Source organism: Bemisia tabaci, chromosome 3 (assembly GCF_918797505.1).
Source record: "Bemisia tabaci chromosome 3, PGI_BMITA_v3".
In the NCBI taxonomy this organism is placed as follows: domain Eukaryota; kingdom Metazoa; phylum Arthropoda; class Insecta; order Hemiptera; family Aleyrodidae; genus Bemisia; species Bemisia tabaci.
In genome coordinates, this window is record NC_092795.1 from 18,156,184 (window position 1) to 18,179,497 (window position 23,314).

The 23,314-nt window shown below is 37.6% G+C and overlaps 1 protein-coding gene across 3 annotated transcripts in view; it reads left to right on the plus strand.

Annotated features, from left to right (window-relative positions):
* The window catches only part of LOC109044252 (uncharacterized), a 70,018-nt gene that overhangs the window by 33,323 nt on the left and 13,381 nt on the right, over positions 1 to 23,314 (plus strand). For all 3 annotated transcript variants that reach the window (XM_019061873.2, XM_072297956.1, XM_019061874.2), the window contains exon 16: positions 8,486 to 8,595. In XM_019061873.2, coding sequence (XP_018917418.2) covers positions 8,486 to 8,595 — 110 coding nt within the window. The remainder of the gene's footprint in view (positions 1 to 8,485; positions 8,596 to 23,314) is intronic.

Here is a 23,314-nt window from a genome sequence, read left to right on the forward strand (position 1 = left end):
ACCGCCTTTGCGATCGTTTCGAACCTTGCTCGATACAATAACCGAGTCCCTTAGTTCCTTACCGAAAAGTGACTACCGCGAACTTCTGAGATTTTCCAAAGCCTGTAAAAAGTTTATTTATCCATCAATAATTATGATTTAAAGTTGTTTCTCTTTCTGGGGCTCATTAGTTTATGTGCAGTGAATACCAAGAGTCTACGTTACTTGGTTTTTTCAAAAAAAGCCTAAGAATGCGACGCGCTGATTTAAAATATGCATATATAAGCAGAATCAAGCGAATTGATTCGAGGATGGCTGAGCAGGTCGGCACTCTCGAAATGAGAATTTAACTCCTCCGTTTTGTTCAAAACGTTGCTTTGACAGATCTGTAACCTCGGTTATACTTTCCAAAAGTTGGTACCCGTGCTCTGATATTGCAATCTGTGTAAGTGCAATCTGTGATGAGCCTCGAGACTCATTAGACCATTAGCTAAACGTGGCTCATAAAAGAATCCACTTACCCCTCTCTTCCCACGCTCCTGCTCACTGCGTCGGCGTCTCGACGAACAATAGCTAATGACGGTTGCCAAGCGATGCCGGGATCCTCAGCCCCTCGCCCAATTACTTACGCTTCATTAACCATTTCACCGTCACGCTAGGATTCGTCCAATTTTCAAAAAAATTGTTTCGCGAGTTTTTAGCAATTATTTCCTTACTCTCCGTTAAAACACGAATTAAAAGAGGTCTCATTCATAAAAATCGGCCAAATAGAAGAGAAGTTACAGTATTCGAAATCCGAAGAAATCAACAAAACTTCTCCAAACAAACAATAAAATGAAGGGGAAAAAAAGAAATGTATAAATTACAATTTAATATGATTGACCTCAGAATGTGACAAGCAATTCAATTATAAAAAGGAGAAAAAATTGAGTGAAATTACAAAAAATTAGCCTCTTGCAAGGGACTTCCTTGTATGAGTTTTGACCTGAAGACAGGTAAATCCCGTTTATTATTAAAACGAAATGGACTCCATAGTTTCTTGAATACGATTATTTTAAGCACTCGAAAATTTATACCAGCAATTTTACCCATGGGGTGATTTCCTGAGAGCTGATAATATCACGAATTTCTCATAGAGCCCTTCAAAAATGGCTTGCTTTTTGGGCAGCCGATTCGGCCATCAAACCGGGGTTTAAATGGAAGCAGATAATAACACAAAGCTCTGAGAAAAATTTTGAGATGGGTATAGGAACGGTTTGTAAATTACGAGGAGAGGCGGGCATTCTGTTCAGCATATCGATACATAAGTATTTTCACACGTAGAATTTAATTTTCACGTCAGGGAGTCAAACATATTTGATTTTTTCGATTTTTTTACGGAAAATTTATGGTTTTTTCGGGATTGAAATTACTTACAATTGTTTCATGAAAAATGAATGCACCCAAAATGACTATAGCATTTTGACTTTCACATACGTGCACTCACTAAATTGATTGGTAAATTCAAAGAGTGGGTACATCGACCTGGTATATCAAGTTTCTGCGATTTTTTTACGGCGAATCGGTAGATTTTCGGGATGTGGATTGCTTACTTTCAATTCATGTATGAATAAAACATGGACATGGTTGAGCTTCTTTGCATGAAAAGACGTTTAAAATAACAAAATCAAGACATATTTATTACAATTTCATTTATATCGAGTCAATTTCTTTTCAATAATAGAACGGGATTTATAATACCGGTGATTTGGGTATTTTAGCCCCAAAATACCTTTAAATCGACTTTATCTTCTAGGAGTTCGACAGAATTTTTCCTTTCTGCGCTTAAATTTTTCCGTAGCACTTTTCTTCAAGAATCTGATAAAATTTTGCTTGAGGCAGATCAAAAAACTTAAATTTGTTCGAACAGCTTTCTAGATTCACAATACACGGTCTCGTCAAGGTGCGTTGTTGACCCTGCAGTGTTGGATCGTGAATTCTCTTGTTGTGCTGCTTGCCTTTTTTGAAATCTCTGTAAATAAAAACTAAAGGGGTTGATATGTGCGAGTTAATGACGCGCCTTATCAACACATTGTGTTGGAGTTCACTGCTTGTTTTTTTTTATTATAATGAACACCTGTAAAAGTACTTTTTTACCGCGATTTTGAGGTAAACTACGCGTAATTTTCAATAATCTCAAAAAATAGCTTTTTCCCCGCATTATCACTGAGAGTATCGCGTAATTTAGGTAATATTGCAATAAAAATTACTTGTTTACTGCGATACCGAGATGTAGAGCTTGTAATTTCGTAGGATTCAACGAATTCGGTGGAGGAATCGCGTACTTCTCGCGATTTTATGATGAATTTTGCGTAATTTCGCTCTTTTTAACAAGTAGAACCCAAGTGAGCAACTAATTGAACTCCAGAGTAGGTTTGTGGTATCACGCGAAATTGAAGGAAAATCATAGCTCTTAGCCCATCTCAAGTTACGGAGGTTTATGAATATCTATACTATAAGCTCTCAAGCCTCCTAATTTTGCGAAACTGGTAACGCTTAGTTCCAGCGTTCTACCGGGCCGATTTTTATGATTTTTACGGCTATCGACGGGCAATTGTCTCTAGATAAGCCAACTCTTTTCAGATTTTCAAAATATGGCCTAGGTTTTTTTATATTAAGTGGTAAAGTTGCGATTCTCCCATTTTAAACAATGTAAATTTATATTTTTTGTCATAGTTCGTTTGAGCGTTCTACCGGGCCGATTTCTAAGTTCTTTGCGGTAATCGACGGGTAATTGGCCCTAGATGAGCCCGCTCTATTCAGATTTTGGAAATAGGACCCAGGTTTTTTTACAATCACGTTATAAACGTGAGTGAATTTTCAGAATGCTCCGAGACTGCTACCGCTATGCGCGGGAGGATGCGCAGTCGTCGAGGAGGTTGCGCAGTAGCTGTGTAGCCTGCGCATCAGCTCTACACTTATTTACACAATATTCGCCCCGTCTGCCTCAAGTAGAGCGGTGGCCGAGTCGTCAAAGACGTCGGAAGCGTCCACTTAAAACATGGTGTGGGTTCGATCCCCGTCTCCCGAAACTCTTAATTATTACCTGATTATCAATGATTGTTGTTTTACTGCAATATTTCATCAAGTAGTCATTCCGAAACGCGTCCTTTAGACTTCAAAAAAATAATTTTGTTTCTTTATTCATCAAAACCAAAAATTATTTCATTCTAAAAGTATAGTATACCTTATATCGTAATTTTTTAGGGTAAAAATAAAACTAACACCGATAGGAGGGTAAAAATAGGGCCGCGAAGCGGCCCATTGATGGCGCGGAGCGCCTTCAGGGGGTTGGGCCGCGTAGCGGCCAGGGGGGCGTAGCCCCCTAGTTAAGCTTATATTCATATACAAGAATCGGGTGTTTTCTGGGATGAGGCGAAACTAGTGTGATCTTATTTTTTTATTATAATGAACCCCCTGTAAAAGTACTTTTTTACCGCGAATTTGAGGTAAACTACCCGTAATTTTCAATAATCTCACAAAATAGCTTTTTCCCCGCATTATCACTGAGAGTATCGCGTAAATTTAGGTAATATTGCAATAAAAATTACTTGTTTACTGCGATACAGCGATGTAGAGCTTGTAATTTCCTAGGATTCAAAGAATTCTGTGGAGAAATCGCGTATCTCGCGATTTTATGATGAATTTTGCGTAATATCGCTCTTTTTAACAAATGGAACCCAAGTGAGCAACTATTCGAACTCCAGAGTAGGTTTGTGGTTGCACGCGAAATTGAAGGAAAATCATAGCTCTTAGCCTATCTCAAGTTACGGACGTTTATGAATATTAAGCTTATATTCAAACAAGAATCGGGTGTTTTCCGGGATGAGGCGAAACTAGTGTGATCTTATTTTTTTATTATAATGAACAGCTGTAAAAGTACTTTTTTACCGCGATTTTGAGGTAAACTACGCGCGTAATTTTCAATAATCTCACAAAATAGCTTTTTCCCCGCATTATCACTGAGAGTATCGCGTAATTTAGGTAATATTGCAATAAAAATGACTTGTTTACTGCGATACCGAGATGTAGAGCTTGTAATTTCCTAGGATTCAACGAATTCGGTGGAGGAATCGCGTACTTCTCGCGATTTTATGATGAATTTTGCGTAATATCGCTCTTTTTAACAAGTGGAACCCAAGTGAGCAACTATTCGAACTCCAGAGTAGGTTTGTGGTATCACGCGAAATTGAAGGAAAATCATAGCTCTTAGCCTATCTCAAGTTACGGAGGTTTATGAATATTAAGCTCACATTCATAAAAAAAATTGCGTGATTTCTCATTTTTTTTACACACATTTGCTGGACAAGTTACGAATTTTTAGAGATAAATACTGATATTAAAAGCGCGTATTTTCTCAGGATTTAAGGGCATTGCCTGATTTATCGCGTACTTCTTGCGATATTGAGATGAGATTTGCGATTTTCTACTTTCCAGAAAGTGGCAAAGATGCGAGCAACTATCTGAACTCCTGTGTAGGTATATATTATCACGCGAAATTGAAGGAAAATCTTAGCTTTTTGTCTATCTCAAATTACTAAAGTTCATGAATATTTTTCTCGCGTCAATATTTAAATGAGGATTTTCCGCGATATTGAGGTGAAAATTGCGTGATCTTTTATATTCCGCTAGAAAATATGCGCACATGCCGCGATATTTTGAGGTTAATAACGAGTCAATTTTAAAATACTTCACACAGCGGCTGGACAAAATTGCATATTCACAGCGGTATTGCTGTAATTTTCGCGTCATTTATCAGATTTTTTTTTTTTTTTTTTTTTTTTTTTTTTTTTACACATTCGCTGGATAAGTTGCGCATTTCGAGCGATACGGGGATGAAACTTACCTAATATCTGGAGACTTCCGGCATTCCTTTAAATTGTGCCGTTTTTTCGCAATATTGAGATGAAGTTCGCGCCATTCATTGCTTTTAACACGCGGAATTGCTGTCAGCAACTATTCGAACTCCGGAGTAGGTTTATGGTATCATACGAAATTGAAGGAAAATCTTAGCTTTTCGCTTATCTCAAGAACTGAAGTATATGAATATTATGCTCGCGTCGATAATGAAATAGGGTGTTGTCCGCAATCTTGAGGTGAACATTGCGTGATTTCTTCGATTGACCATTGGAAAATATGCGTAAATGTCGCGGTATTTAGACGAAGTACGCGTAATTTTGCATAACTTTACAAAATCGGGAAAAAATCGCGTTTTTGCCGCGATACTCTTTTATTGTTGTGTCTTTTATCATTTCTCTCAAATTCGTTGCATCATTAGTGGATTTCACTCGATACCGAGATGAATAGCGCGTATAATTTAGGAGGATTTCAGGGACCCGCTTGAAAATACGTACTTATATATCATATCATATCATATCTTATATCATCACAATATATAATTTCGTAAGCCCAATCCTTCGGGTCAAAATTCAGCGGGAACCGCCGGACCGATCCGGGCACGTGTGGTACCATGACCGTCCCGGTCCCCCGATGACCGGAAAAATAGAGGGATCGCGCGGTGGGTCCTGCGCTCCTTGCTTCCTGTAGAAGATCGGTTATCCCGTTCGATCTGTCAGGAGACGCGCGATTTTCTGTTATTTTCGGGCGCTTTTTTTCGTCATGGAAATCGCTGTGGATGATGGATTTACGGCGGAGGCGTACTTCAAAATGTTACGTAAATTAACCATATTTACACAACGGAAAGTTCGGAGATCAACTTTTGAACGAGATATAAACAAAGCGATGACCAAAGTGCGAATCTCGGATCTCCACGGATCTCCTTTTGCGACGTTGCAGAAGCAGACTCCCTGCCACACTGAACGTAATTTATTTAAAGCTATCTTAATTTGTCTCCTCCTTTGGCGGAATATTCTATGTATATTTCAAGCTAAAAAGTTAGCCTCTTTTTCAATTAAAATAACTGAAAAAAATAAATGAACGAAAAAGAGAAAAATGTCCACAATCCTTCGATCCCAGGATCGCAGGCTCGCGGTGTGACCACCACTAGGCGACGAGGATATCGATATCTCGACGTCGAGCTCGAAGGATCGAAATCCTAAGCTTAGATTAACTCCTGGCCGTGGTAATAACGTTTTTCATGAATAAATTCAACCACTCCGCTCATGGAAGAAAGAATAATTTACTAGGGTTAAATTGCCCACCAAACTTCACCATGACAGTCTCAGTACTGTGAAAATATGGCAACCTCAATCTTGACAACAACAGAGTGTGGGAAAGAAACAATGCTCGATTGAGTTGTCTGCTTAAGCTGTTGCAGTGCGCAATTTGACTCATGTATAGTTTTTTTTTTTTTTTTTTTTTTCTTGTGATCGGGCAATTTAAAGTTCCCGTAACCAATGGGCAATAAAAACGTTGATATCTTAGCTCGAAGTTCATTTCTGTAGTTTTCGTTGCGGGAATCGTATTCTACGTGAAATTCTGGTGAAGAATCGTGTATCTCAGTGCTTAAATTCGTACCTCGTTTAATGGTCCATACAATCTAAAGAAGCGAACATACAGAACTTCCCTAACTTTTCTCACAGAAAGTATTTTATCGGGAGAAACGAGGCAACGTTGGAGTTACAGCGTCTCATACGGCGTCGAAACACAACATGGGCCTTTAAAGCCCCATTGTTCGATGCTATGATGATCCTATTAACGCGAGTTCGAATAATCGCGCCGAACACGGTGCAGTCGGCTTCTAACTCACATCAGCGCCTGCAAGACTGCCGGAATACTTCATACGTTGCGCCAAACAGTGCGGTCGGCGTCGGCCTATGTTAGCGCCTACAAGACTGCCTGAATACTTCTCGCATTGCACCAAACGCAATACGAGAGTTTGCGATAACTATTCGACCACGGGCATAGGCACATTGCCGCTAGCTGGATTGAAAGCGCATCCCACTGTGAAGATGACTCCGCACTCCCTTCCCTGGCTCGCGCGACGCTGAAATCGCCGCATAACTAGGTCCACGCGTCATTTCTTTTGACGGTCCCTGCCCGGTTTTTATCCCAATTAAATGGTAAATATATGTATCATAATTGCAACGATTCAGAAACTCGGACGATGTTGAAACGATGCAGCGATTCTGAAACTTAAATAGTATAAAGTTAATTTTGGTTTAATTAAAAGAAAACAGAACGAACGAAAATATCGCGTCGAAATTTATTGTGATTTTATTTTAAATCATTCCGCAAAATTTCGAAACTTCTAAAAAACTGTGTGTGTGTGTAGCTTTTTTTTGAAAAAAAAAACTTGGGAACTCTTCAGAAAAACTGTGTGTGTAGCTTTTTAAAAACGGTGTTCAAAAATTAGACGTAAAAAGTGGTGCATTACGTTGCAATCAAAGATGAATACGCTTTCTTTCGCGTGCACCCGTCGGCTTTTGAATCCATTCATCTATGAAATTACTTGAATATGGTTGCTCTACAATTTTTCACGTATAGTTTTTTTTTCAGTGGTTGGCAGGCCCCTAGTTATTATTTATATCACCGCGATTTTCGTGTGATGGACCACTAGACGACTGAAGCACTCACTTACCAATTTTAACAAAGAAATTCAACGTAATATAGGCGTGGTTTTTTCAGAGAGAAAACCACGCCTTTATTACGTTGAATTTCTTTGTTAAAATTGGTGAGTGCCTTAGTCTCCTGACAACAGAATTGCGATCTCAAAATTGGAGAAAAATGACGAGTAGCTAAAAAAATGGAACCAATTGATGCGATATATCGCATGCCGTTCTGACCCGAAATATGGCGTCCATCGAATCACCTTAAACCCAATTTGACTAAAATCGTTGCTGCACCATATTTTAGTTCATGTTCAAAACGTCAGGGAATTTCTCCAGAGAGCCTTGAGTTTCTTTGTATAGGCCGAAATATTTAACTATTTCCTACGGCACTCCAACGATTTTTCGACCAAAAACAGAACTTCAGCCTGTAAATTATCGAATTTTGAATTTCTTGGATTTCAAGATTCTTGGCGCTTCAATTGTTTGGTGTAAAGCATTTTCATGAGAACTCATGTACAAAACTTCGTAGATAATTTGGAGGATTTTACGTTCGAAAACCCTGGAAAAGTCAGTGAATTTTCAAATCCGCGAAAATTGTTCACCCTGTCCAAATTCGATGGACGTTTCGTTGCATGGATCAGTTTTATGAAAGAAAACAATATCGACAAAAGTGATTACCAGCGATTTAATGCTTTCTCCATTGTCGACAGTGAAACTGAGTCATATTCCAGACTTACCTCTAAAACCATTCATGCACATTTCAACCCACTTAGGGTAGCAGGTGATGTCAAGGCTATCACTGTAAGGACTCTTCACAACCCTAATGTCTTTTAAATGCCTTATTTTCTTATCAATGACCTTTTTATTTTTAAAGAACTCATGAAAATAGACCTTATTGCTTTCGATGTCTGAATTTTTAACCTATCAGTAAATCAATTCTTCTTTTGTTTGTGCAGATTGAAGTTAGAAGAAGAACATCGTCAGCGAGAGCAAGAAAGAGAGCGAAGGGATAAAAGCAGACGCTCCTCTCCACGAGCTTCACCCTCTCACAGCCATGATCACCCAGGTGGGCATGCGACTCCTGTTTATTTCAAATGATGCTCCTTCATTTCATTTTATTCATTTTTCCATAATTTTGAGATGGGAGATGGTTTTTTTTTATTGTTTGTTGTTTCTTGCTTTCAAAAGAAAATTTAGAATCTAATAGATCATGTTTTTCTTTTTTTCTAGCTAATGAATGAGAGATTTTTCTTGTTAAGATTCATTTCAATGTAACATCCCTGTGTATAATTCGTGGTTAATTTTTCTTTTCTTTCCCTCTATGGGTTGGTTCGCTAGTTGCAGCATTGGTTTTGATCGTTGAAGCTAACAAATCGCCAAAAATTAAGAACATTAGAGAGTTCTTGTTTCCTTTAAAAGTTGCTAAATATTTTTAATTTCATCTGAGTGTCAAGTCCTCATGACAGCTCGATTTGTAAGGAAAGACGTTTAAGTAAATAGGTGTCTCTGAACATAGGAAGTTGATGTATGAAACATGATTCTTAGCTGAGATAGCCTTCAATTTTTAATTTTCAAAGGAAAATTCTTGAAAAACTTACAAGAGTACGTAAAATATTCTTCTAATTTGGTTTTCGGCCGCACGAACCTTGTAAGAAGTGAGAAATTGAATCTGCCTTGTAGCCATTTTTCCACACGTAATAATGGTTTAGATCAGACATTACCCCAGAAGAAATTCAGTGGATAGTGCATCCTTTGTGGGCAGTGCATATCCATTTTTTTCTACTTTGGTCTCAGAAATCTGTGATGCCTACATCTGCAATCGCTGCTCTATGTGTCCCATCGACAAGACAAAAATTAAAGAAATCATGATGTGTACTGTTCTGACAATTGATATCATCGTTATTGTTCCTCATATATCGGAATCTATTTCAATATTAGAGAGATAAATATGACATTTAAACGAATCTCATCACTTATTTTTTGTCGATCTGTAAGCTTCAATCATCAGGAGACGAAACTGTGATGAAAGTGCACAACTAACCCATTCTCTTTTTCCCTCCTTAGCGCATATTACAAGTTATGCCTCCTTCTTAATTCGTTGCTGAGAAGAGGCAAAGTTGATTGATTATCCTCTTAAAACTATCAATTTAATTTACTCCTTTTTCCTTTTCTTTTTCTAGAAAAGTCTCAAAGTCATGTTTACTGTGATATTGTTTATAATTCATCCTTTCATTACAACCCTTATTTATGTATACTTAATTATGTGTGTGTTTGAGAAAGAAGAAAAAAAGGAAAGAAAAAAAGAGCCTTCAACTTGTTAATAGTAAGTTTTAATTTGTTGATGCTGACTTGGATCGTTGACACATCAGTACTTTTTATATTATTTTTCTAGGCAGACTACGGCTGTAGGTTATTTTTATTTGTCAACCATTTATTTCTCCTCGCATTTTTTTTATTTTATTTTTTCTTTGAAAGGGAGGTCACCTTTTTTTGAAGGATGAAGGTTATTTTGATTTTATCTCCCTTTGTTTCTTTCCTACAAAATTCGTTTGTACCTGAATCGGAGTCGAAGAATTCCCTCAGGATACTTCATGTCCTTCGTGTTTTATGCAGGTCTGCATTTTAATCCTTTGTATTTTCTATCATTTATGATAATTTTTCATTGACAGGCACCCTACTAGTATGTTTATCCTCACTTGAGTAAAAGTGTCAGTTAACCAAAGACTGTAATAGGATACAGTTTAATCATTTGACTAATTATTTTTATTAAGTAAATGGGTCGTCCCGAAAGAAAGTAGACTATGCTGTTATTTTCAAAACTAATAATGCTAGAGACATGATCTCTGTTTCTTTTTAAATAAGATCCCAGGCTATTAATTTACACATTGACTATCAAGGCTTTTTTGGTCCCCGGTTTCATCGCACCAGGCCAGTCAGAAGAAACAAGCAAGATTTGGTTCGGTAGCTTTTAGAGGAGGGCGCTGTTTGTTGGCGTGCCACTAAAATTGAATGCTACCACATCCTCCTTCATATACCAACATTGTCCCATTGTGATTTCTACATTCCTTGCCAGTTTTCTGCAAGTGTCAACTTGCCATTTCCTTCACCCAATTGTGGGCTTAGTCACTTGCTGATTCTGACAGTCTGGTGGGGCAGTCAATATGTTTAGTCAAGGATATCGTTTGATTAAAAATTGACAGCAGCATGGCAATATCTTTGAAGAATGAAATACTGTCGCTTCCAAGCTTATGACAAGAATGTATTCTCAGGATCTTACGCAACTAGTCCACACGTTTTTTGTTTAATTTTCATGTTTGCTATTCTCCAAGTCCGTTTGCTGTGAAGGTCTAAATGCTGTACTAAGCACTTTTAATTCTTTCTAATTCCTTTGTGTATTCAAGTGAGTCAATTTTCAAGCAAGGTTTTGTGAAATAGCTCCTCCAAAATCTCATCAATAGGCAATTTGATATCCTTCTTGTCTCGAATCTACCCACTGTGTAGCTCTCCTCAGGTTTAGAATGATGCTCTGTAATAAATATTCTTATATTTCTCTATTTTTTAATAAAAAGTTCCATTAAATCAAATGTGATACTGACCCAGAATGCAATCATACTCTGAGAAATTGCTATTCTGCACCGCATCAGTGTAGGGATCACCTGTTACTATCAAGGGCGCAAGAAATTCCCAACAAAGCCATTTGTCAATTTGCCCTTCCCTTTTAAAATCCTCCTATTATTCAGAATTTTTTTTTTTTAAAATTCCAGGCAGTGGCCCCTTTTCTTTCTCTCTTTTTCTTCTGTTTCCCTCCATTTACTTAGCAGATATCGCACGATTCAGTACACCTATGTGAAACGTAGGTGTTCACACCATTTTCAAATTCAAAACCCTTTTTCACAGCAAACCTAATTTGTGCTCTATCGATAGGTTTTTTTGCATCTATGCTACAATGAGGACCATAGTTGAAATGACAACTTTATGACTTTGTACCGTAAAATTTGACACTTCCAAGTTGTTTTTGTCAAAATACGGCAGTGCATTGGCAAAGTTTAGATACAGACATAACTCAAACTGCCAAGTGTTGGTTGTAACCCAACTGAGCGTTTTTAATCAAATAGATTTTTGTCCAATACATACTTGTCAATGGTAGCATTTAATTGCTAACCCAAATCGTTTTATCTGGTCAATTTTTAGCCGAATGTGGTGATCTTAGTCTTGAACAGCAGCTTTTGATTTGGTCTTTGAAGTGAAACAAGGCCATGTCTTTTAGAGAGTTCTATTAGTATTGAAATGGCAACATCAGACTACTCAAACTTGAGACAACCTATGTACAAACCCCTTACATGTCAGTAATTTTTTAGTGTTCTGATATGGTTGTAAACCAAGCCTGTATTAAAAATAATTGCACCTCAACTTACAACTTACCCTGATTTTGAATGATTGACTGTCCTAATATCAAACCTTTCAGGATGATTAAAAAAATAAACATGTCTTTTCACACCATATGACTGTAAATATTTAAGTTAATCAAACTCAGTTCCAAGTTCTTTACTACAATTTTTTGCGAAACCTATTTTAATTTTTTGTCACAATAAAATACTATCCAAGAAGTGCCAGTTTTGAATTTCAGTTTCATTCCCTCCATGAAGAATTGACTGGAAGTTTCTGGAATTGTTGATGCTAATGATTCCAATTATCTTGACCGCGCTGTTTGTGTAAGCAGCTGTATTCGTAGTTTTGCCTCTTCTCATAGAAAGTGTCAAGACAGAGACACTTGTATTTTTAAGATCGTAGTTGGTTCCCTCTTTTCAAACTTAATTTGTTTTATTACTTTGGTATGTGACGCAACAAGTTAAAAGATACTTTGAAAACAAGCCTTGAATATCGACAACTTGAAGACTTCAGTGAAAGAAGAATTTTCTCTTGGCGTACCAACTGTTTTTATGAACTTATGAAAGTATGCTCGTATATCAATTCATTATTATGGGAAAAATCAGTGACTAAAAGCATCTCTGATTATTTCTCATGCATGAACATCATAAAATCAACATGCATAAGTTATGGTGAAGATCTCAGGCGACTGAATACAATTTTATCATGCAATTTCTGCATTGAAGGACACAAATTATGATTTAAGAAGGAATGAGACTTTTTCTTCATCTTAAGGGCACATTGTGTGAAAAACTTGAACATGATAGCTTATTCTCTCACCTCATCATGGGAGTTTCAAGTTCATTAGCATCATAAGGTGGCTTTCTATTGGTCTGAAAAACAGGTAACTGTCAGAGATCGTCATCTGGTGAGGAAAATTAGAGAATTTTATTTTAAAAAATAGGAGTTTGAAAATTGAATTCTGGAAAAACATCAGGATTGTCTACACAATCACAAAACAAGAAATTCCCAAGTCTGGTCTAAGGTTCAATGCTCTGATTCGCGCTATTAATAGTGAGTCTAGAGGAATAATAATTTTCAATTAGGAATTGCAGTTCTAGTCAAGTGAAGTATAGTAGTACCTGGAGAAAAAAATCCCACGTGTTTCTGTCATTCGCAGTGAAATTTTTGCCGAACATGTCTCATGCCCGCCTGTATATGCACAAATTGTTGATGTATGAAGTCAGGGAATTCTGATCATTTTGCTCAGGGAAAAACCTGGAAAAGTCAGGAAAATTTTGCGCACCAAGGATGCATTGAGCAGTCACAATGCATACAAAAAGCACACAGTCAGTAAGGTTTCTCCGCTTTTGTACAGGGAAGTAGAAATTTCGGCAAAATTTATATGGAAGTTAAGCCCATCATAAGGTCTTCTCAACAGATAAACCATAGTATCCTAGTAGTACAAAAAGTTATGGTTTTGTAGTTGTAATTATAAGAAAAACTTGTCATCTTAATTAACAGAGTAAGTGTAAGATTACTGGAATTTTCTCAACCAAGTGGCTCTGGTAGAATGACAAAGATGCACTTTAACTGTACTGTTTTGTGTCTTGCAGTGTAAAAAATAAATATCCTGTCAATATGTTCTCCACTAGTCTTCATAGTTTTTGAGATTTATGCAGACTGAAGACTAGACACTGAGGATATTGCTCGTCCTTGTCCGAAAAATAATTGGCAAGAAAGAATACCCAAATGACTTTAAATCTTGTCTTTTCACCCAAATTAGGAAAATAGCATAATTAGTGGAATCAAGAACTTGTAATGCATATAAACGTCTCCTAAATTTCACTTGATAGCAATTTTGCTTTAGACTTAATCTAGTTAAAAAAAAGTATGAGATGTTAAAAACTATATCTATGGCTAAAGTGTGAAACCACGTATCTCCATGGCGATGTTTCAAAATCTCCGCTTTTTTTTATTTTCGCGAAAAAAAAAAACAAGTCAACTGTATACTTAGAAAATATGCCTGTATGTCTACGAAATATTCTTCTCATTAGCAGATTAAAGAAGTTTTAAAGAGATCAAGTTAAATAGTTTTCCAAAGAAAAAATGAAGTTTGACATAAAGTCTGCAATTTTTCTAATAGAGATACGTGGGTTCGTACTTCGGCCATCGATATGTAGAAACGAAGTCTGAAATACCCGAGGGTAGAACGTTTCTGAAAATATGAATCTGACAAACTTTGTACCGCATGAGAAACTGTTTGGACTGAATTGAATACAAAACGCACCAAACCGCATTTTGGGAACTAATGAGTCGGGAAGAGTTTTGAATTCGAAATCAAGACAAAACCTAGAACCGGAAAGAAGCTCACCCTGGTACAGAAAACCTACTAATGTAGACTCTAGCCGACACTTTTACCGATGCTATCCGAGCAACTTCAAATGTGTAGTGTTCAACAGTTTGATCAAAGAATTTCTGAAAATCCCGAAAATTGATCGAGACGTAGGAAGAAAATTTTAGCTCTTGTTAAACAAATTTAATTCTAGAGAATAGTGATGAAAAATGCAGCAAGGAGAGTGTAGATTTAGAATTAAAGAAGTGGAGCACCCCTCAGTGCGTGGGAAAAACAGGTCTCCCAACATAGTAGAGAGCAACTACATCTGTAAAGTTAGGAACCGAGTGATGATCGAAGATCTTGAAGGATTTAGATTGAGAAATATCTCATTAGAACTCCTTGACACGGGACAACGTAGAAGTGAGCTGCTAGCAGAAGATTGCGACTACTGAAAATGATCAGGCAATAATCAGTGCCATTGAGAAAGGGTCGCAAGGACTCCTAAATGAGTCTAGTGATCAAGTTTTGTTTCATGAGGTGCAACTCTGTTTAAAATTTCATTTTCATCGGCTGAAGTATAGAAATGACCCGATTATCCGACCGTCGACTGTACTGCCGTGAAAAACGCCGTATGAACATTCGAGAGTTGCCAAATTTCCTCTCAGAAAATATCTATTTTTGAAGAAAGTTATTAATACTTTTCCCGGAACATTTTAGACTCTTCAGATCACATTTCGAACCAAGTGCTCCGGAAAAATGGAGGAGAAATATTCTCAAATTTTCCTGAAAATCCATTGCTTTTCGAAGGAAATTTGGCAACGCCTGATGGCTCATACGGCGTTCTTCTTTAGCATGACAGTGTTGTCATATTGAGTTTTTGGTCCTAAACTTTTCCGCCATTAAAAAAAACGTTTTTTTGGCGAGAATTTACTATGAGTGTAATAATTTGTGTTTTTCTCTGATTAAAATACCATATTTTACAAATTCGATGGAAAATAGACGAAGCTTGTTCTTTTTCTCAAAAAGAGCCTGAAAGGTATTTTTTCAGTCTCTGTTGGTGGATTTGATTATCTGACATTTTCGATATCCGACGCGGCCCCCGCCACAAATCGTCGGGTAATTCGTCACTCCTCTGACGTAAGGGAGTATCTAGATTTCCATGTGAGTCCTGTTTTACTCATAAGCCCATGCCAGGGTGTCTACAAGTCCGGAATTTCCGGAAATAGTACTGATTTTTTAAGGGCGGTTCGGAAGTACTGAAAAAGTGCGGAAATCCCTGGAGAAGGTCCGGATTTTTTTCAATTTTGTAGCAATTTGAGCTAGAAATTCAAATTTTTCGAATTTCGTCATGAACTGGAGGTACTGAAAAAGTACTGAATTTTCCCGCTGAGGAGGTACCGAATTTCTTGGAAATGTACTGAAAAAGTACTGATTTGTGGCCAGCCTGTTTTAGTAGACACCCTGCCATGCTTTCTGGGGCTCATGTAGAAATCGAGGTACGACCTCACATCAGAGAAGCGGAAAATTCAGGCAATACTGTATACCCACGGCTCTTTCGGTAAAATTTTGAGAAATAAATTCTAACCTGTGAATTACCTACGTACGATTTTGAGTGTTAACATTCACATTGAAATCACGTTTGGGAATTTCGTGCACGTGTATCCATGACATGTGATGGAATGAACCCCCGCCTTTCTTCATCTGTTCTATTCTTACATTTTTAGGCATTACGACCGTTCATTTTCATCTGCTCTATTTATCATGTAACAACTCAATCTTTTTCAAAATATTAGACCTCTTTGACAATAATAATTTTAAACAAACAAGAGTTTGATTTTTGATTCTATGTCAGTTAGGTTTCCTTGTTTAAATTTCACGTAGAACATACGATTCGCGCAAAGAAAATAACTGAAATTAACTCCCAAAGAAGATATTTAACGTTTTCTGATGCGTGATGAAATGAGAAAATTCAGTGATAGGTGAAGCGTGTAATCGCCGTAAAATAATTCGAAATATTTCCAAATGAATAGACTTCATTATTTTATTTTTTTTTTATTGTTCGATAAAATACTGAAACCTCCCTTTTTTCGTGCAACCACGTCGTATGGAAGAAACAGGTGATCCATTTTGTTATCACAAGCGGAAAAATCGAAGGCGCTCCGGCTTTTTCTATGGCTAGGTCTGGATACAACTATTCGTGTTCTCAGGATGTCCGTATTGCATACACTAACAATAGCAGGCGTTTTGGTTTTCTCAATCACGACGCATGACTGCCCTTGTTAGCTCCCAAGGGTTTTCTACGGTGCAGATACAATCTCATTTACCATGGAATCCTCGAAATTTGGATGAATCGTGTTGGACCATGGCAGCGTTACCAAATGGTGCAAATTTCTGCAAATCATCATTTCCATAAAAACGTGAAATTTCCGCAATGGACCACCAGGCGAGCTGCAAAAAGCCTATTAATAATGCGTGTTTCCCAATCAAGAAATACACGATTCGCGCTACGAAAATAACTGATATAAACTCCTAATGAAGATTTTTAACTTTTTTTAATGCGTGGATTCAAACCTCCCACTCATGAAAAAGCTGAAGTCTACGTCAGTCAGATAGCGTATTAACATCACTGAAACAGTCTCTGCGGTATGGGAATATGACAACCTCAATTTCGGTGCTTCGGTTTAGTTGTTCCACGTTTTTAACACTTTAATCAGCACACCGCGAGGGCACGCAGATCGATTAGAAAACTTGCCAAGACCGTTAAAGTGCGCGATTGAATTCAAATAGACCATATTGTTTTTCTTGTAAGCGGGGAATTCGAAATTCCCGTATCCAATGTAAAACAAATCAATATCTCAGTCAGATATTGTTGATTTCAGTAAGTTGCGTTGCGCGAATCTTAAGCCACGTGAAATGTTAGTCGGAAATCATGTATCAGAATTCTTAAGTTCGTACTTTGTCTAATGGTCCATTATTTGGACCGAGTTTATCAGAAAGGAACCAACCCACATTTTCGTAGAAATTGAGTTTAGATTGTCTTTGAGTTCCACTAGTTGTAAATTTTCTCCTGCCAAAAACTGATAGGTAGTCGAAAAAGAGAAATTAGTCTGTGAAAAGAGGGTTTAAAGCTCATTTTCTACATTGAGCCTTTTGCAGGAATAAAACTTCAAACCTCTTTTTCTCAGTTTCAACTCAATTTTGGTTGGTTCCTTTTGCATGAACTCGATCCATTTGCGCTTCGCGCTCGGAATTGTTCATGGTTAGAACTGTTTCATAAACCATGCCAAAAAAAAACACTGAAAGGCAAGGGGAAAGTTGGGGTTCTTAATGCTTAAAAAATCTGAAAATCCAGAGAACTCTTATATCCAGGCCTACAGTTTAGATAGTTCGAGTTTTCAGGGTGTGTTTTCCCAAGAGTTTTTTTTTGCACTGCTGTCTTTAGCAAGCTTATAAATTTCGGCATTCCTACCTCTTTTTAAATCGGACACTTAACATTCCTGTTGACGATGGAACACGAGGCAAGGTATAAATTTAAGCATTATGGTGTATGTTTTCTCATTAAAATTTTTCGTTGAATACAATTCGTCCAGAAAACACCCGATTTTTACGGTTTTGAAGCATGAGTTCAAACTTCCCGCTCTCAAAAAACAAACCATGATCCCTCACAAGTCAAATTGCGCACTGAAGGTTATTGTATCAGTCTCTAGGGTGTATAAAAATATGGCAAACTCAGTCTCGGCATTTCGGCTCAGCTGTTGCATGTTGTTTACACTTTGACCATCCAAGGGCAGAGAGGGAATGAATACTGCTCGTTTAAGAAGCACGCCAAAACCGCTTTAGCACAGAGACTATGTTTTTTTCATGTGAACGGGAAATTCGAATTGTTTGTAACCAGTGACAAATGCATACGTTAGTATCTTAGTTGGAAGTTAATTTCACTAATCTTTGTCGCGAAAATCGTGTTCTAGGTTAAATTTTAAATTGGAAACTTTTCCCAGAACGCTTAAATTCGTACCTTGTCTAGTGGTCTATTTTTACAGAAATAGTGATTCAAGTCTGGCATGTTCACTTATCTCTGGAAATGAACTCTTGAACTATATTGTTAAAAAACTCACTCGCGCTAGAATTTTGGAAATTAAAATCAGACGGACGTCTCGAGAATTTCGCTTAACATTCTCAATCGTGACAAAAGTCGTCTACGTCTCATTTTAATATTCGGAACTTTAGTAAAAGTGAGTTTTCTAATGAAACTTTTAATTTATTTTCAAAGTTTTCACTATTTGTTAGTCCTTAGATTATGCTACCTGTAACTTTCCTTTTACTTGCTGTACAACTATGTGTTATTCAAAGTGTAATTCACCGTGGAAATCAGTTCATGTGCCGACAAATGGAAACAGAAAAACATGATATCAACAAATAGCCTCACTAGCATGAGAGTTCTCAGCATGTGTACAACTTTACCTGATAAAAGCTTCACTCACTTGTAAATGTTACAAGTGAATCTAACAACAACGCAGTGATTTTCCTAAAGTCACATCACCGCTGATTTTGTAGGTAGATCAGCATACGCAGCAACCAGGATATCTTCAAAAGTATTATGGAAGGAAACTGTCGACTTTCTCACTGAAAAATAGTAATTTGTGTTCCCATATATTTCCGACTAAAGTTGAAATCCACTTATTCCGAAAAAACTGAACATATGATAAATTTAGAATAGAAGTGATTATCCCATTAATGAAAGAGGAGCGCAATATTTTTATGTTTTCAAGAAAAATCAGTTAATATGTATGTCAATAGCCCACTTTAAGTTCATGCTGATGAAGTTGAGCCAAAAATTGAATTATGATGGTCATTGTACACACGTGTGTGTAGTTGGTATACTTTTGCACAAGTTCGGTCAAAAATCACAAGTACTTACCTCAGGCTTTATGAATGTAATTTAATTTCACAATGCATCAGAGGCTGCATCATAGTTGCATTGAAAAGAAACAAATCAGTATAGTATTGGCCTAGTTTTTTTTTTTCAGATCGCATGAAAAATGTATAAAAGAGGAGTGTTTGTATATTCTACGTACCTCTTATGGGACGAGTTTATTTTAGAAATTCCTGTTGTCTTATTTGTCATGCATCAAATCATAAAAATATACATTATTTAATGCCTCAATTGAAATCTTAAAAAAATTTCCGAAATTTGGATAGTCCTGCACCGTCCAATAGGATAGAAAATAGTGCAATATACACGGAAAAAACAAGACTAGTGTTGAGCACTACTGGCCGTTTAGTGGGGAGTAGTTGAGGGCTGGCGTCTAAGCGCTGTACAGCTCAACACCGGAAGGCAGTACAGGTGGGCACTGAACATGAGTAGTGCTAATCAGATGCCGCGAGACGTAGTTGCGCTTAACAGGTGTAAATTCACCCATGACACGTCGGAGTCTCAATAGCCTGGTGGTAACGCGCTGGTCTTCCACCGGCGCAATCCGAGTTCGATCCCAGGCGGAGGCGTTTCATATTTTACGCTCGCTCCAAAGTCACTTTAGGGCTTGACACTACTTCTACCTTAGTGACCCAGCCTCGAGCTGTTTAGTGCCCAGCACTCCTCTGACTTGGTGGCTCCATTTGACCTAACCCTCGTTAGTGTCCAGCACTAACATGTAGGTCCCAACCCTAAGCTCGTTTTTTCCGTGTACATACTTCTTGATACCAGAATGGTGGGAACTTTTCAGACAATTGTTTGAATTTTTGTCTTAATGAAGGGGGCAAAATTAGCCTTTATACTTTCAACTTTTAACTGCGCCCTTTGTGTTAATATCATAAGAGACTGACAACTTGACATCTGACTTTAGAAAATACTCCTCAGTTGAATAGTTTTTCCCCCCGCCCTCCCCCTCTTTTTGATACTTCTGAATCAGCTCAATTTTTGGCAGAATGATCACGGCATTCTCTGGCTCAGATCTTTTGAAAAAGTAGTTTATTTCGCAAGAAACCTCTATTTTGAAGCCTTGGGAATGTCCAAGCAAACTTGATTTTGTAGATTATGTAATAGTTCTAAAGTCTCTTTTTGTTCGTTAAATAAGACAAAATGTGTATGATGTCTAGTTTTAATAAAACATTGAATTTGTGAGTTTAAGAACTCCTTTATTTCGTCAATAACTGAATAAAGTGATATCAGCAACTTCTAATTGGTTTTGTGTTTTTGGTGTTATTCATATGTACTTTCCCTCGAGTCTCGTTGGTTGCTGAATGAAGCATACCGGACCATCATCCCTATTACCATTTTCTGTGTTTTTTCCGAAGGATTTACACAGTTTTCAATGTTCTTTCTTTGCCGCTGAGAAACCAACTTTTTCAAAATCACACCGGCTATGAGACTGCGCGTTTCACTATCTTTTTGCCGCTAAAGGCACACTGGAAATAAACTTACGGGGTATATAGACATACCGACCGTTGTAGACACAGAGGCCAAAGGTTTCGGGTGCTGGAGCCGTAGTTTCGATTTTTCCGCGGTGCTCCGCCCGGAACTTTCGGCCTCTGAGCCCGGAACGCGGACGGTATATTTTAATAGCCTGTAACTCCGTAAATACGGCTTCCACGGCTGGAGTTTTTTTTTTTTTTTTTTTTTTTTTTTTTTTTTTTTCCAGCGACAGTTCACTGACTGTAACGCAATCAGCAGTTTCCCTCTGGATGGATAGCGCGTTTAATAGTCTCATTCACAAGAAGTTGCACAAGTTTGCAAAAGCAGCCTTCATATTTCAAAAATCCCTTTTCGGCGGCCTTTACATTATTTTCCATCGCGACTGGATTGGTCGTACGGTCGTTAAAACTTCGCATCCTTGATCAATATCGTAAAAGTTCACCCCTCATAAATGAAATTTTACGTGCGATTTGATAAATTCCTCCCTACTGTTAGATGGTTTGATTTATCATCGTAGAGTAAATTAATATCCAAGCATGACGCTGAAAATTCTGATCACACAAAAAAAGTTTCAATGCACAATTTACCGTATGAGAGGTCTGCTGCATGTTTAGTGCAGCACAAGGTCAAGTTCAATTGGTTAAATAGTATGACACGCGAAAAATTATTGAAAAAATCTTACATTACTCACGATAACATTGGAAATTTTGCTATTTTGCGCTAACGACAAGCAAATATTCAACATCTTTGCTACCCAAGTGGTTTTAATGTTGAATTTTATCTTTATCAAACTCCGATAAAATTCTAATAACTTTCAGGGGATTTGAAACTCTAAAAATAAATGCGCTTATTATTTTGCACGGATGACATATACCTACTAGTTGTAGTAAACGGTGAAAGTAACTACATTCCAAATTCAGGATAATGTGTTGGTAGCCATCCTGACTCGCAAAATTTTACCCTGGGAGTTCTCATCTTATCGTAATGAACCATTTTGATTCATTGCTACTCAATTTTTGAATCACCTTAAATCCCAAAAAAGCAAGCGCTATGTAAGTTCTTGAAAAAATAAACCAAGAAGGAACATAACTCATGGCGTGAAATTCCTTGAACTCAATCAGTTTGAGATTTGTGTGCCGAATTCTAATCAGTAACGGTGGCCCAAGATTCCGTACCAAAATCGATAAGGAGTTCTGTCAGACAAAAAACTCGACTAAAAATAGCCGCGTAATTTCCAATGACAAGTTGGATTTTCTTGTCAAAACGCACGTGTTGCAGAGATTGAGATACTAATAAGCACATGCCTTCTTTACAAAATATATTCAAAAATTAATACGTCTGTCTTTGTGCATTTTCACCCTGATATCTTTTGACGCTAAAAGAAAGGGGTGCACTTAAAAATTAAAAGTCTCGTCCAAAGTAGAATGAAGTTAACGTTTTTGAGAGAACCTGATCGCGCCTTCATATCCGTAGCTGTGCAAGTTGCCGTATCACATTGTTTAGATGGGAGTATTCACCACTTTATCGTGTAATTAAAAAATTATTGGTCATATTTTCTATATCTGGCAAGAACAGGCTCATCAAGGAACCGTCGCCGCCGTTTTTGTCGACAACCGCATACCAGTAGAACGCAGGCGGGGCGGACTGGCAGTCAAAAAGCTAGGAGGCGACCTAGATTTGGGAGTCCCTCCTGTCGTTCGGGGGCCCCTCCCCCGGTAAATTTTGAACATTTCACACATTTTAAACGCAATTTTAAGCCTTTTCGGAGTCAAATTCAAGAGTATTTGAACTTCAAAATAACCCATTCTTAGGATTCTTTGGGGACCCGCGCCCTCTCATTATTTCTGGGCCCCCAGGAGCACACTAGATTTTCCTATATATTCTGTATTATAAGCTGTAGACGACCTTGTATGTTTCTTGTAGAGACAAATTTTCAAGGATTCTGAGGCCTTGTAGTGACTGAAAAGGATAGGAAAATCGCAACATTACGGGGAAAAAACGATGACTCGAAAAAAATCGCCTCCCCGCCCCTGGTAGAAAGGTGGAACGACCTGTGACGATGAAGATTTAGGGGGTAAGAGAGCGCATGAGAATGATCATGATGTGCGTATTCTGTCTTCACTGCGGTTTTGAAAACTCTCCTAATCTCGCTCCTTTTTGAAACTTTGATTTTGCCTTTTTAATCCCTTCTTTAAACCTTGGAATCAGAAAGTTCTGTCTGGTTTATCATAGAACTCAGTGAATACTTGGTTTCCCTCATTATTTTAAAATGTTAGAAATGCATGGAAAAATTCTATCAGTGCTTCTATAAAAAGAATGTTATGACTCTAGTTCTTAGGTATCAATCAATAGGTATTTCCTCAACTGGTCTATTGCACGCAAGAGATGAAGCCGTGAAAACAGTCTTTGTAGGGGTAAAATGGTACGAAAACACGATGGCAACATCGAAATGTCTGAAATCTACTCCTTTTGGCGCAATTTGCGTTGTTTTGAACACACATTTTCAAATTTCCAGCGTTTGAGGCCAGTTTCTAGCCACTGCACCGTATCGGGCAACGAGCAACGGCTTCTTGTGGTTAACGGGAACTGACGATTATACACACAGATAATATTTATTAACATAACCTGCAGATCGATGCAATTGATAGATGATGTGCGTGGGCGACT